This window comes from Clinocottus analis, unplaced genomic scaffold, assembly GCF_023055335.1.
Source record: "Clinocottus analis isolate CAN_PGR_092001 unplaced genomic scaffold, fCliAna1.0.p SCAF_32, whole genome shotgun sequence".
In the NCBI taxonomy this organism is placed as follows: Eukaryota; Metazoa; Chordata; class Actinopteri; order Perciformes; family Cottidae; genus Clinocottus; species Clinocottus analis.
The window spans coordinates 899,226-913,159 of record NW_027176065.1 but is presented as its reverse complement, the minus strand read 5'-3'; the positions used below and the strand labels follow the sequence as shown (position 1 = coordinate 913,159).

Below are 13,934 nucleotides of genomic sequence, written 5' to 3'. Positions count from 1 at the left end.
CAATGAGGATTCAAAGCATCCAGTAAACCTTAAATGACTCAAATGAATGAGAGACAATAGTTTGATTAAAAGAATAAACATTTATATAGATGCCTGTATGTATGCTGCTGATATTTTGAGCCTCTTTCTTTTCAAAGCAGATTCATTATTTAAACTAAATGAACACATGAACACATGAATATAACACATTTACACAACTTTTACTAAAACTTTTGGGATTTATTTTTTTTCAAGGGCTTTTCCAGGACTGTAAATAATTGAGCTGAGCGTTGTCTCCCTCTCTCTCTCTCTCTCTCTCTCTCTCTCTCTCTCTCTCTCTCTCTCTCTCTCTCTCCCTCTCCCTCTCCCTCTCTCTCTCTCTCTCTCTCTCCCTCCCTCCCTCTTCCCCCTCCCCTCCCTCTCTTCTCATAAATATGCCGTGTGTGTTTCGGCGAGTGAGCGTATTGATCTGGTCTGGGTCTCTATGGGAACGCCTGCAGCAGGTGGGTTTACCTGCTGTGCGTCTCCGAGCTGTTTAAAGCTGACCAGCGTGGCGCCCTCGGCCCGGCAGGCGGCGTCGGCCTGACTGAAGTTCATCTTGTACTTCCCGTCTGGAGAGCGCAGGTGGAAGACGCCCGCTGTGTCGGCTGAACCACAAGAAACATTTAGCATCGCATCTCTGCAGAGACGAGAGACTATAGAGACTACAGATACTAAAGGTACTGAAGTTAATATAGATATTATAGAGACTAAAGGTACTATAGAGACTACAGATACTAAAGGTACTAAAGTTACTATAGATATTATAGAGACTAAAGGTACTAAAGAGACTATAGATATTATAGATACTAAAGGTACTAAAGTTAATATAGATATTATAGAGACTAAAGGTACTAAAGTTACTATAGATATTATAGAGACTAAAGGTACTATAGAGACTATAGATATTATAGATACTAAAGGTACTAAAGTTACTATAGATATTATAGAGACTAAAGGTACTAAAGTTACTATAGATATTATAGATACTAAAGGTACTATAGGGACTATAGAGACTATAGATATTATAGATACTAAAGGTACTATAGAGACTATAGATATTATAGACACTAAAGGTACTATAGAGACTATAGATATTATAGACACTAAAGTTACTATAGAGACTATAGATATTATAGATACTAAAGTTACTATAGACTAAAGACACTATAGAGACTATAGACTATAGATATTATAGATACTAAAGGTAATATAGACTATAGATACTATAGATACTATGGACCAGGGGCGTCAAACTCATTTTAGTTAAGGGGCCAAAAGTTAAGTGAACCAACAAAATCTCATCAACACCAACAATGAATATGGCCAGTTGAGCAATTTATCTCTATTAATATTTTTTTATAACAATTTTTTATTACATTTTTTTTATTTAAAATGTAAACAGACAAAAAAAATTGCAAACAAAAAAAAATAAAATCTTTTGGCATTTTAACATTATTTTTTTATTAAATTTTTTTTTATTTATTACATTTTTTAGTTAAAATGTAAACAAACAAAAAAAAATTTAAACAAAAAATTAAAAAAAAAAAAAATCTTCTGTCATTTTGACATTTTTTATTACTATATTTTTAGTTAAAATATAAACAAAACAAATTTTTCTTAAAATTTAAAAAAAAAATCTTCTGTCATTTTAACAGTTATCCGGATCCGGCACATCAACGCGTAATAAATAGTCAGTAAAGGTGCGTTACCGTGGTAGTGCAGGTCCTTGCAGGTGGCCGCGGGGTCGCAGCCCCCGTTGTCCTGCAGGCAGCGGTCAACAGGGGGCACCACCTTCTCCAGACACTGGACGCCGTTACCCAGAAACCCCGGCAGGCACTCGCACCGCCGCTCGTTCTGCAGGAACCAGACCAGAGTGAGCATCAGGGGAGAAGCTGACAAACTACATGTTTCCAACCAGCATCGGTGTGTTAATGTGTTCAAGTTATTTTACGCAAAAATCCTCCCGCGCCAATTTTAAGTCCCAGCATGCCCCATTCAGACAATCTTTTGGCTTAAAATACAATATTTTTCCATTTTTTTAACCGAGAGACAGTTTCTTGACTGAAACTCCTTCCTAACAGGACAAGGTTTTGTTTTATTGTGATTGTTGTTGCAGGTTCTGATTCTTTAGGTCCTAATCTTTCCATAAAGGTCTTATTGACGCTCCAGGAGGCTTTTTTGGGGAATCTGGCTCATATAATGCTGGATGTTCATAGTTACCATCAAAATATCTTTTAAAAGTAAACACAAGTATTGGAATTAATTTGGGGTTCCTCCTAAAAGAGGTCTACACAATTCGACAAAATTGGTTGCACAGTTTTCAACGGGTTAAAGTAAAAAAAAAGAGATATGATATTCATATTCATTTAGTAAAAAATATGATTATTAGCAGATTGATGATTTTGTATTTGTATCAGTCAGAATGAGCAGTGAGTTCATCTTGTTTGTCGAGTGCGTCTCGCTGGAAAAAACAAGGATTTAAAAGAAAAGAAAAGTGTTTTTTCACTCACTGGACCGGTGAACTTGCAGGTGGCAAAGTCACTGCAGCCGCCGTTCTGCTCCTCAACACACCTGGAAGAACAAACAGCTGACGTTCATTTAAAATCTCCTTTGATAAACAAAAACAACAAACACAGAAGCAAAAACATTTTTTTTATTTTATCTCCTTGTGTATTTGTCTGTAATGTACGGAAGCCCATTTCCGCCACGCCCAAAAAAAATTAGTACCAAAAAAAAAAAAATTAGGACCAAATTTTTGAGTTGTAAATTAGGAAAAAAAAGAAATTGGACAAAAAAAAATTTAAAAAAAATTAGGACCTTTTTTTAGGTCCTATTTTATTTTTTTTTGGCCCTAATTTTTATTTTTATTTTTTTTGGTTCTAATTTTTTTTTTGTGTGGCGGAAATGGGCTTCCAGAGCTCTGTAATGCTCTGTGATGCTCTGCATGTTCTCGTGCACGCTTCACCTGTTGATGGCTTCACCTGTTGATGGCTTTACCTGTTGATGGCTTTACCTGTTGATGGCTTTACCTGTTGATGGCTTTACCTGTTGATGGCTTTACCTGTTGATGTTTACCTGTTGATGGCTTTACCTGTTGATGTTTACCTGTTGATGGCTTTACCTGTTGATGGCTTTACCTGTTGATGGGCTCGCAGGAGTAGCCGTCTCCTTGGTATCCGCTGTGACAGGTGCAGTTGACGAGCAGCGCCGTCTGGTTGCAGTCTGCGTTTTGGTGGCAGCCGCCGTTGTACTCTGCGCAGAGGTCTGGAGCTGCAGAGCGTTTCATGAAAACAATCACACCTTTTATTGTGTAGCTCATATTATGCGCAACAAAACTAGAAGATAAACATCACAACGAATCATCGGACCACAAACGAGACAATGACCACGTCACTACGCCGAGTGGAGATCTGATTAAAGGTCGTTGACGCTGTTATTTCATGACATTGGTTATTCCAAAATGGCCGACGCCCTCTCAGAATTGGCCTCGCGAGATTAGAGACAATTTTAAATTTCCGTCGTGAAATGCTGATTTGTTTGACACAATTTTGGTAAGAAATGTCAACATTAACACAAACTTTAAACAACCTTAAAGCTTCACTCCCACACTCTTGTAACAGCACAAGATTCACCAGATTTAGTTCAGTACCGATGCTTCACTTCCAGCCGCAGAAAGAAAAGAAAAGGCTCGATAGTTTTCACCCAAAATGAGCCAACTTGTTCATTTAGCGTCATCGTGCGTTTTTTTGGTTTGATGCCGTTGCTTCCTGCCATAACGTTGCTCTCATGAGGAACATCATCACGCTGACAAAAGCCAGCAGGCGTTCGGTTCACTCACGTGGCTCCGGCTCGCAGAAGGTGCCGTTGCCCTGAAACCCGGATTTACACTGACACCCAGAACCCGGCACGCAGGCGGCCTGGGCGTGGCACCGCCGGCACTCCTCCGGGATCGAGTCTGGACAGACGGATGAACCACAAAAAAAATCATCAAAAAAGAGAAATAAAGGGCTATGAAACCGTGAAATATTTCGATTTGTCAAATGTTTGTAGTTAATATGTGTTCATGTCTCCTGGGTCTGTCCTTTAAAAACCACAATGTACATTTTATTTGTGGTTTTTAAAAGGTTTATGTCTCCAGTAAGAACCAAGAGAAACACGGTTGGTTGTGGACTTTTCCACAGGATTTGTTGTCAGTCGATAACAACCCGCGCTCACTTTCATGAAACGGCAATCAGCTGCTTACATTCAGGAGGGGAAACTCACCGGTATTGATCCGGCAGTCGTCGCCCTGCCAGCCCGGATTACAGGAACACTTTCCAGAGCCTTCAATGCCTCCGTCGCACTTTCCCTGCGGCCCGCAGCTGCAGCCTGAACGGAGAGGAATAAAAGACATGACTCAGCCTCCCGGACTCTGATCATGTTAAAGTTGTGCCGATGGAGGAGTTACGCGAGCGGTTCAGCGAGAGTCTGCTTCACTTCTCCACGCAGACAACAGTGTCAGCCCGTCGGAGCTCTGTGATGCCTTTGATCATCGGTTCAGGCGAGACGAGACGCCTACTGCGTTTGAAGAACTTCGTAAAAGTTTTTTTTTTTTTTAAAGTTGAAGCCAGCCGACACAAAAACATGAAAGAGGGAAGTCGGCTTCGACTCCAAATCACAGAGCTTCGTATTCGTCTTGTGCGCTTCTCAGCTGAACGACGGCCTTGAAAACTTGAAGGAACGTTCAGAGCCGATGGGAGACGGTCAGCTGACCAGAGTGATTTAAGTCGTGTCGCTTTGAGGCGGATTTAACGAAGGAACAGAGGAAGGTCCTCGTGTCCATCGGGGTCGTGTAGCCAGTGGGTGATTGGTTCATTTTAACAGGAGAGGTGAAGCTTCACAGCATCTAGTTTAGAGAATTTCATGGATTCAAATCGGCAGTGACAGAAGGAAAAGATTTAGAGAATAAGTTGCAGTTAAAGATTCAGCACCACGGACAGCGTCGTGGATTCATTGATACTCGGCCCGGTTATCGGCTGCTGACACTTCGGAGGCGTGGATTACAACGAGCTATGTGTAAGGAACACATTCGACTGCACAACCCCGGCAGTGAGAAGAAGGATGTTCACCCGCCCGCTGCCCTTATCTGGATGACGACACATGAAGGCCATGGCAGAAACCGAGGTATCGCGCGGACACAATAACAGACAAGTTTTTTTCTTTCTTTAAAAAGTCCTGCGCAATCTCCACTGCAAACCTTCTGCTCACAGCCGCGGTTATGGATTGAGTAACACAAAACAATTGAAATCTTTCTTACCTGACAGTAACTTTAACGCTATGAACAATTGTTTCCTCAATTCAAACAGTGAAAGCAACAATTTTCTTGTCCAATTCCTTTTTTTTCCACTAAGAACTATAACTGTCAACATACACAAATATGGTTGTAAACTTTCTTTCATGGAAAATATTTGTGTTCAAACAGTTTTCCACATGTTTTTAAGGTTGTTCCTCCACGGCGTGTGCTGGACTCGTTACATGTGTTCTACACGTGTGTGCGTGCGTTACTATCCATCGTGCGGACGACACGTGTTGATTTGATTGGCAAAAGAACCAGATCTATGCGACCGATAAAGGATCAATGCATCAGTCTCAGTCGGGTTTCTTCAATAAAACAGAGCAAGAAGTTATAAAAAGGTTCGGAGCTTGAAGATTCTGGGTATTTATCGACCTTTTAAAAGCAAATACACGACGCAAAGAACTGAAATACATTTTTGTTTTATGGTCATTTCGCTGAGGAAGCAACATCACAAGCACAAAGTCTAACATTTACGTTTCAGCGGTCCTGAGTTCGTCTACCTGTGCAGTTTGGGCCGTAGTGAGAGGAGGAACACAGCTCGCAGGCGTTGCCTCTGAAGCCTTTGAAGCACCGACATCTTCCTGAGGCCTGCATGCCATCTTCACAGACACCGTGGTTACTGCAGGGGGCCTCCAGGCCACCTGGACACACTGAAACACACACAGGTGAGGGGCGGAGTCAGGGGAGGACAAACAGACGCACAGTCACTTTGCTCCAAACCTCAAGTACTGTGCTTGAGTACACATTTGAGGTACTTTCCATGCATCTTTGTACTTCTCTCCCAGAGGGAAATATAGTACTTTTCACCCCACAACATTTATGTATCTGTAATTAGTCAACACGTTTAGATTTTAGCACACAACACACATGAAGAGCATGTACATTATTATAGTTTCAGTCACGTTACATGCCTTGACAAAAGGAAAGCTCTGTATGTCTGTGGTGACATTCCTGCTCTGAGAACACCAGACGAATGCAGATTGTTTACAGAGTTGACGTCGTTACGCGAGCAACTAAGTGCCGTCAACCACCGTTGCTCTCTCACAGCCTCGCAGCGGAGTGTAGCTCTGCGACGAGGGTGACTGATCCCAATTAGAGTGAAACTAGGTGTTCAAAGGATTAAAAAAAGAAAGCGATCGGCGGCGAAAGAGCACAGCTGGACGAGAACGCTAGATTTAGAACGACCTGTCCTTTGTGCCGCCTTTAAGACAACCTTCACATCAGCAAATCCATCGTCCAGCATCCCACGTGGATCAGACGAATCATCGGCCTCCTTACCTTGACAGTCCCGGCCGTAGTGGTTCTTGCAGCACTTCTGGACCCAGGAAGGAAACTGGCAGACTCTCTTGCAGCCCGCCATGCTGAAAGGATTGTCCAAGGGGTACCAGTGAGAGTAGCGCCGCCCCATCGACGGGGATCTGTTGAAACACGGCTCCGTCTTTCCCTGGAAGAAGGCGGGAGGACTCACGATCGTCTCCGTTTATCCGTACAAGATTACAAGATTCGTTCCTCTTTTTGTTGTTCAGATCTTACCGTGTCTTGGTGCCGGAAGTGGCAGGATGGAGGGACGATGCAGCGTCCACAGCGACCCTGAAAAAGAAAGCGTTCAGTCCGGCTTCCAGGACACAGAATGCTGGTGTGACCAGAGCTAATACGATCACTAATATCCCCAGTTTGTAACCGCAATACAGCAGCACGTTATGTATTGGATGTATGTATCTGGATTGTGTACCATGCGTATACTACTTATTCTATGAATAGTTTATGTCCTATTGTGCTGTAACTCTGTTGCGTTGCTCATTCTGGTCACATGACATCTGTTGCTTCTGTCCATCCTGATCGAGGATCCTCCTCTTCTGCTCTATGAAGGTTTCTTCCCTTTTTTCCCCGTTTAAGGGTTTTTACTGTCTTTATTTGGGGAGTTTTTCCTGATCCGATGTGAGGTCCTGGGACAAGATGTCACGTGTACAGATTGTAAAAAATAAACTGAAACTGAATCCAAACATGTCCTTAATCTCACCAGACGGTTCAAGTACAAGAGGTAATACTAGTTTGTAGTAAATAGTATAGTAATAGTAATATTAATAGTAATAATCCTACGGAGGTGGTTTTGTTCTCCAGCCTGTCGCACACCGCTCCCAGGCCCGGTGGCTCCAGTAGCTGGTCGATGCCGTAGGCGATGCCCTCTTTGAAGTTCAGGCAGCGCTCCACTACCCTGGCTGCGTTGTCATTGAGCAACACAGCGCCCTGAAAACACACACACACACACACACACACACACACACACACACACACAAATCAATGCATTTCTTAGACGATCCGCCACAGAAACAGAACAGAGTATACACATATATTATTTATATATACATATTATTTATATTTACACATATATATGTGTATATGTATGTGGACCATATATATAAATATATATTATTTGTTTATATATATATATATATATATATATATTTTATTTTTGTATATATCTGCCATCCCTGCTCTTATTTTATTACTTATTTTGTGTTTAGTTTATTCCATTGATGTCTTAATAAAGTACATATCTATCTATTTCTGTTTTATGAAACAGATCCTGCTGCTTATCAACTGTTATTTCATATTTTTAATAAGTGTAACTACAAAAGCGCTCTCGAGCGCGTTGAACCACAGACAGCGTTACTCACACTAATGAAAGGTCTGACACCTGTTCAGGTAACACGATCCCTTCAAACAGCTTCGTTTTATCTGCAGCTCTGCGTACAAGGCGCCAGTTCCTCCTACTAGTGTCTCAAAGACGCGTAAATCCACCTGACAACTGTTCGGCTGCCCTGTTTGAAGTTTTTTGCAGCTGCATCTACAAACAGGCAGTGAGCGTGTGACCGAGGTCAGATCAGTAAATCACTGTCACCGTGAGGAGATCCTCCCGCGCACTGAACTGTAAATACAATGATAACGTCTTCAGTTCTGCTCGGGCTCTTTCCCTGAGATTCAACCACTTTGAGCAATAAAATAGAGACTTTCTTACGCTGTGATATTTCTTTAGTACTGCGGGGCTGAACCCAAAGACATAAAAGACTTGTGCACGCTGTTATAACTTATAACATTTTAAACACGTTAACACGTGTTCTTACGGGGTTAAACCTCCAAAGAAGAAGGGATTCAGTTATATTTTATGTATAATAACTCTGGTTGAAATAAAGCTTATATACTCTGGAAGAAGAGGCTAGTTATCTACTTGTAATATTGTGCTTTAGTACAGCAATATAATATCATTTAAAATGTAATATGGTATAGTAAAGTATACCACAGTAAAGTATAGTATGATGTAATATAATAATAATAATAATAATAATAATAATAATAATAATAATAATAATAATAATAGTATAGTATTAAACAAGCCTGCTGTGTAAATCATCAATCAATTACAGTAACAGTCCAAATCACTTTATTACAGCAGGTTTATGGACATGAGTGTTCGTTGATAGCAACCATCGAGCGTCAGGAGTGTGAGTTTGTGTGTGTGTGTGTGTGTGTGTGTGTGTGTGTGTGTGTGTGTGTGTGTGTGTGTGTGTGTGTGTGTGTATGTGTGTGTGTGTGTGTGTGATTTCTCACCACCAGGTTCTTGTCACAGCGGTAGGTGATGGTGGATCCGTGCATGGTGCGGAAAGACGAGTATTTATCCGGCTGAGAGACACCCAACAACTAAAGACACACACACACACACACACACACACACACACACACACACACACACACACACACACACACACACACACAACATCAAACGGCTGTCTTTCTAAAGCTACATCAGACTCTTCCTCTGCTCTTCATCCTTCACCTCTTCCTTTTCAAGATCTCATTGTGATTGAGTTTTGTTTGATTCGTCAACATTTGCTGTTTTTCTTTGTCGCATAAGACGGATGTTGTAAATGGAAGTATTTTGTGTTTTGAACTGTTTGTTTGGAAAGTAAATCATCTTAGGTTTTGGAAAACTGTGATTGACATCTTGACAATTTTCTGATTTTTCTCTACTACACAAAAATGTTCATGAAACATAATGAATGAAACACATTATAGTGACGAAACAAAACAGAACCTTCTGGGCTGTAATGAACATTTCATCCTATTGGAGTCGAGTAAAACAACCTCCTCCTCCTCCTTCCTCCTGCTTTCTGCCTCCTACTCCTCCTGCCTCTTGCCCCCTGCCTCCTTCCTCCTGCACCCTCTTCCTCCTCCCTCCTGCCTCTTGCCCCCTGCCTCCTTCCTCCTCCTTCCTCCTTCCTTATTCCTCCTTCCTCCTACTCCTCCTGCCTTCTCCTCCTCCTGCACCCTCCTCCTCCTCCCTCCTTCCTCCTGCACCCTCCTCCTCCTCCCTCCTGCCTCTTGCCCCCTGCCTCCTTCCTCCTCCTTCCTCCTTCCTTATTCCTCCTTCCTCCTACTCCTCCTGCCTTCTCCTCCTCCTGCACCCTCCTCCTCCTCCCTCCTTCCTCCTGCACCCTCCTCCTCCTCCCTCCTGCCTCTTGCCCCCTGCCTCCTTCCTCCTCCTTCTCCTTCCTTATTCCTCCTGCCCCCTGCCTCCTCCTCCTTCCTCCTGCACCCTCCTCTTCCTCCCTCCTGCCTCTTGCCCCCTGCCCCCTTCCTCCTCCTCCTTCTTCCTTATTCCTCCTTCCTCCTGCCTCCTCCTCCTTCCTCCCCTTCCTCCTCCTCCTGCTTCCTCCTCCTCTTCCTCCTCCTCCTCCTCCTCCTACCTTGGAGTTGCGTATGATGTGAGCCTTCACTAAGGAAGTCACTTGGTCTCGGTGATCCGGGTTGGAGAGCCAGTGCTTTCTCTCTGCTGGCAGCGAGTCCAGGGCCTCGTCTGTGGGCCAGAACATTGTGAACGGCTGATGGATGGACAGCTGGAGCACGGGGAGCAACCCCACGTCCTGCAGGAAGAGCGAACAGTAAAGATCACGACAACACAGAGGACACGACACACAACCAGAGGGAACTCGAGTTGCATCAGAATAGTTCAGCAAAAGGAAACTAATGAAACAGCTTATTTTATTTTCCTGTACTTTCGGTGGCGCTGTATGCACCTCGTCAAGTTGGTTGCGCTCTTTTAATTTGGAGAAGAAGAACACTTTATTGTAGAGGAGAAGAAAAAGATGGAGCCAGAGACTATTCCCTACTGGCAAGCGCATCTCATGCGCGATGGAAAGCAGGTCAGCATTGCTCGCTAGTTAGCTCGTTGTTAGCTCGCGAGCTACCTAGCAAAGGGTGTGGGGAGGGGCGTGTTTTTGTGGTGAAACATGAAGTAAATTAAGGAGTTGGCATCCAGGAAGGGAGGAGGAGGATGAGTAGCGATAAAAGGAGGAAGAGATGTGCGAGTGGGGGAGGAGTCAAGGGAGGAGGAGGTGGAGGAAGCATGGCCGAGGTAGTCGTTGTGGGAGGTGGAAGCAGATGTTTATTCAAGCGTTTACCTCCACAAGTTTGTAGAAGCGGCTGTAGCCGTACAACGCAGCTGCTGACGTGAAGTTCATCTAAACAGAGAGAGAGAGACAGAGAGAGAGAGAGAGAGAGAGAGAGAGAGAGAGAGAGAGAGAGAGAGAGAGAGAGAGAGAGAGAATATGAGAGAGAGAGAGAGAGAGAGAGAGAGAGAGAGAGAGAGAGAGAGAGAGAGAGAGAGAGAGAGAGAGAGAGAGAGACATCACGCTGGCCGTCTTTCAACCCTGATTGCTCATCAATGGTTTATTTATTTCCTGTGGACTCAGCTCACCGTGTCGGGCTGCAGGCTGGGCTTGTCCTGCAGCTCGTAGGGCGTCAGCAGCGTGTCGACGTGGTGGATGACGCCGTTGGAAGTCGTGTAATCGCTCCTCACGATCCTGGATCGGTTGTTGACCCAGACCGAGCCCTGCAGGAGGAGGACGAGGCCGACAGGGAGGAAGAGGCGGATCGTGTTTATGAGCATTGACTCGCTTTTTAGAGCCTCGAGTGGCCATTTGAAGACCTGCAGTCTCTGGCACTTCCAAAAGGGTTTTTATCTTTTAGCTCACTTCTTGACTCCTAACACTCACAATCATTTATTTCTTTATGAGTTTTTTGTGATGTTGAGAGCCGTTTGGAGGCTCAAGACGTGGACAGACACGGTTGTACAAGTTTGACACCAAATAGTTGCGCTACTTTGCATAATCCACCTGAGCAAATCCGCTGATTGTAGACATTTCAATCAACAGATCTTGTTGCAAATCATCTTAAATACCGATAATGAGTAGAGCTGCCGCCCTCCACGAACAAATATGCATGTGTGTGTCTGTGTGTGTGTGTGTGTGTGTGTTACCTCCTGCAGACTAAAGTGCAGTTTGTGTCCTGATGTAGCGATGGCGACTTTGGTGGTTTTGAGGTCACTCAGGTTCAAAATCTCACAGGAAACAATGTGGTAACGAATCAGATCAGAGAGATGACCGGACTTCTCCCATTTATCAACCTACAAACGTGCACACACACACACACACACACACACACACACACAGACACACACATGTCAAATGAGATAGATTTCATGCACAAGCAACCACAATCCAGTCCAAAATGTACCTATTTATTAATTGATTAGTCATGTGACTCATCTTGTAAATAACAGTAGAGTTCTTCTAGGAAAGACACATCAATATGGCGATATCATTGTTATGACATTAGATCGTTTAAAACAGCAGCTGTTGTACACACGATGGAGTCTTTGTTTGTTTCCTCGACGGGGACGAAGACGGTAAACGGTCCGTCGCCGTAAAAACCACGTCTGCTTGATTTCTGAGGAGCACAAAGAGAACAGATGAACAACCGGACGCGGCGTTTTGTATCGACCGTGTGGATTTTCGACGCGACTCACCGACAGCATCCGACGGAAGAAGACGTTCTCGATATTGCGGAACACTTCCTGTAAGACAGACAGACTTCCTGTGATTGGAGGACAGTTGTAGGTCAGAGGTCAAGGAGAAGTCAGAGGTCATGTGACTCACATTGTTGGTCGTTCCCCGGCAATCGAGGCCGTCGCCCACGTGGCCTCTGAAGCAGGTGCAGTTCCTCTGACCCAGACCCATGTACTCACAGCGAGCGTGCACACTGCAGCCGCCGTTTCTCTACACACACACACACACACACACACACAAATGCATCTTTAATTTCCCGGGGCAAAGAAAGGACGGGCTTGGATGTTTTCTGATTCGTCGAGTCATCAGTTACTCGGGCTCAGTGCCGGCTCCAGCAGCTGCCGCTCGAAAGAAAAACGCTTCAGAAGTTCATAAAACATCCTCTGAGTAGCAGGTGGAGTTGAAGTGCCAATCACGTCAGCTCCTTGTTAACCCTTTGAAAGCATGTCGCAGATCCATAAGCGGACAGCTTCAATGGAGGGAACTGCAGGAGGAGTATCGTCCATATTTGATATGCACAAACCGATCCAAGGAGACGATTATATCCGTGCAATGTGGGCAATAACTTGCAATTAAATAGGTAGCAGCTGACTTTAAGAATCCTGCTGCCACCACAGAACGCATTGTGATGATCCAGAGGTGATTCGGTGAGCTGAGTGGACCAGCTCTCCGTCAGGCGATTTAAATTATCAATGAAGACACCCGACTGTGTGATCTGTTTTCCAGAGCTGGTCCGCACCGGCAGGGATGCAGAGTGAACCGGATCGTAACGAGACGGACCAAAGTGTACGACGGCGAGAGAGGCGGCAAAGTGAGACGTGGACGTACGGTCCTGCAGGGGTTGACGGGGTAACAGAACCTCCCGGATCCTTGAAAGCCGAGCCGACAACTGCAGGCCGTCTGGAGGCGACAACAGAGAAAACAGTCAATGAAAGAGTCAATTACGAAATCCATCCGCTCCCCTGTGATCTGATCAACAGCAAATCAAATAACAGCGTCTCCTTCACTCCAAATCACTTTTTTTTAACTGTAAACACATGTATTGTTTCCGGAGGGAGCTGACACACACACACACACACACACACACACACACACACACACAATGCGAGAGAGTCGTCTTCTTCACTCGGCTTGTGTCCTTCTCTCTGCGGTCATATTCTGTGTTTTAAAACAGCCGAAAAGGCAATATAGTTGTCCTCATCTGCAAGTTCTCTTGTTTCTGGGTTATGAGTATGAAATAGTGATGTCATCGTGGCCCTTAAACACTATTACTGCTGTTGTGCAGCAGTCTTTCACACGCTGCTGTGCAGAGAGGACGAAATCCTATTTTGTAACTTTCCCTTCATGCAAACTTCTCACTATATGAATCATCTGTAACATGCATTGCATGTGATAAAACGGATGTTGTTTATTCTGTACACATCTATTGTACTTCTGCGCATCCTGATCGAGGATCCTCTCCTGCAGGTACTAAAACGCTCGTGTGCATTAATGATTGTGTATTAGATGTATTAGTGAGGATTTTGTTTGTTTGTGTGCTTTATTCAGTCAATCATTATAATACAATACAATATTATGATATATAATGTACACAAACAGAGACTGAACAGGTAAAGGTAGGTGCTATTTTACTAAAATGATCCACTTCACCTGACCCGACGTGACCCTCAGTG

At 44.0% G+C, this 13,934-nt stretch overlaps 1 protein-coding gene across 4 annotated transcripts in view; it reads right to left on the bottom strand.

Annotated features, from left to right (window-relative positions):
* The window catches only part of stab1 (stabilin 1), a 52,800-nt gene that overhangs the window by 8,306 nt on the left and 30,560 nt on the right, over positions 1-13,934 (bottom strand). The window contains exons 44-62 of one of the 4 annotated variants that reach the window (XM_068595774.1): positions 13,090-13,161; positions 12,352-12,471; positions 12,222-12,269; positions 12,062-12,142; positions 11,673-11,819; positions 11,112-11,246; positions 10,816-10,875; positions 10,102-10,278; positions 8,966-9,055; positions 7,457-7,603; positions 6,890-6,946; positions 6,635-6,800; positions 5,857-6,006; positions 4,285-4,389; positions 3,860-3,976; positions 3,159-3,291; positions 2,532-2,592; positions 1,731-1,875; positions 493-626 (exon numbers count right to left, since the gene is read on the bottom strand). In XM_068595774.1, the coding sequence (XP_068451875.1) occupies positions 493-626; positions 1,731-1,875; positions 2,532-2,592; positions 3,159-3,291; positions 3,860-3,976; positions 4,285-4,389; positions 5,857-6,006; positions 6,635-6,800; positions 6,890-6,946; positions 7,457-7,603; positions 8,966-9,055; positions 10,102-10,278; positions 10,816-10,875; positions 11,112-11,246; positions 11,673-11,819; positions 12,062-12,142; positions 12,222-12,269; positions 12,352-12,471; positions 13,090-13,161 (2,145 nt within the window). The other 3 variants (XM_068595777.1, XM_068595775.1, XM_068595776.1) reach the window with 3 other exon arrangements.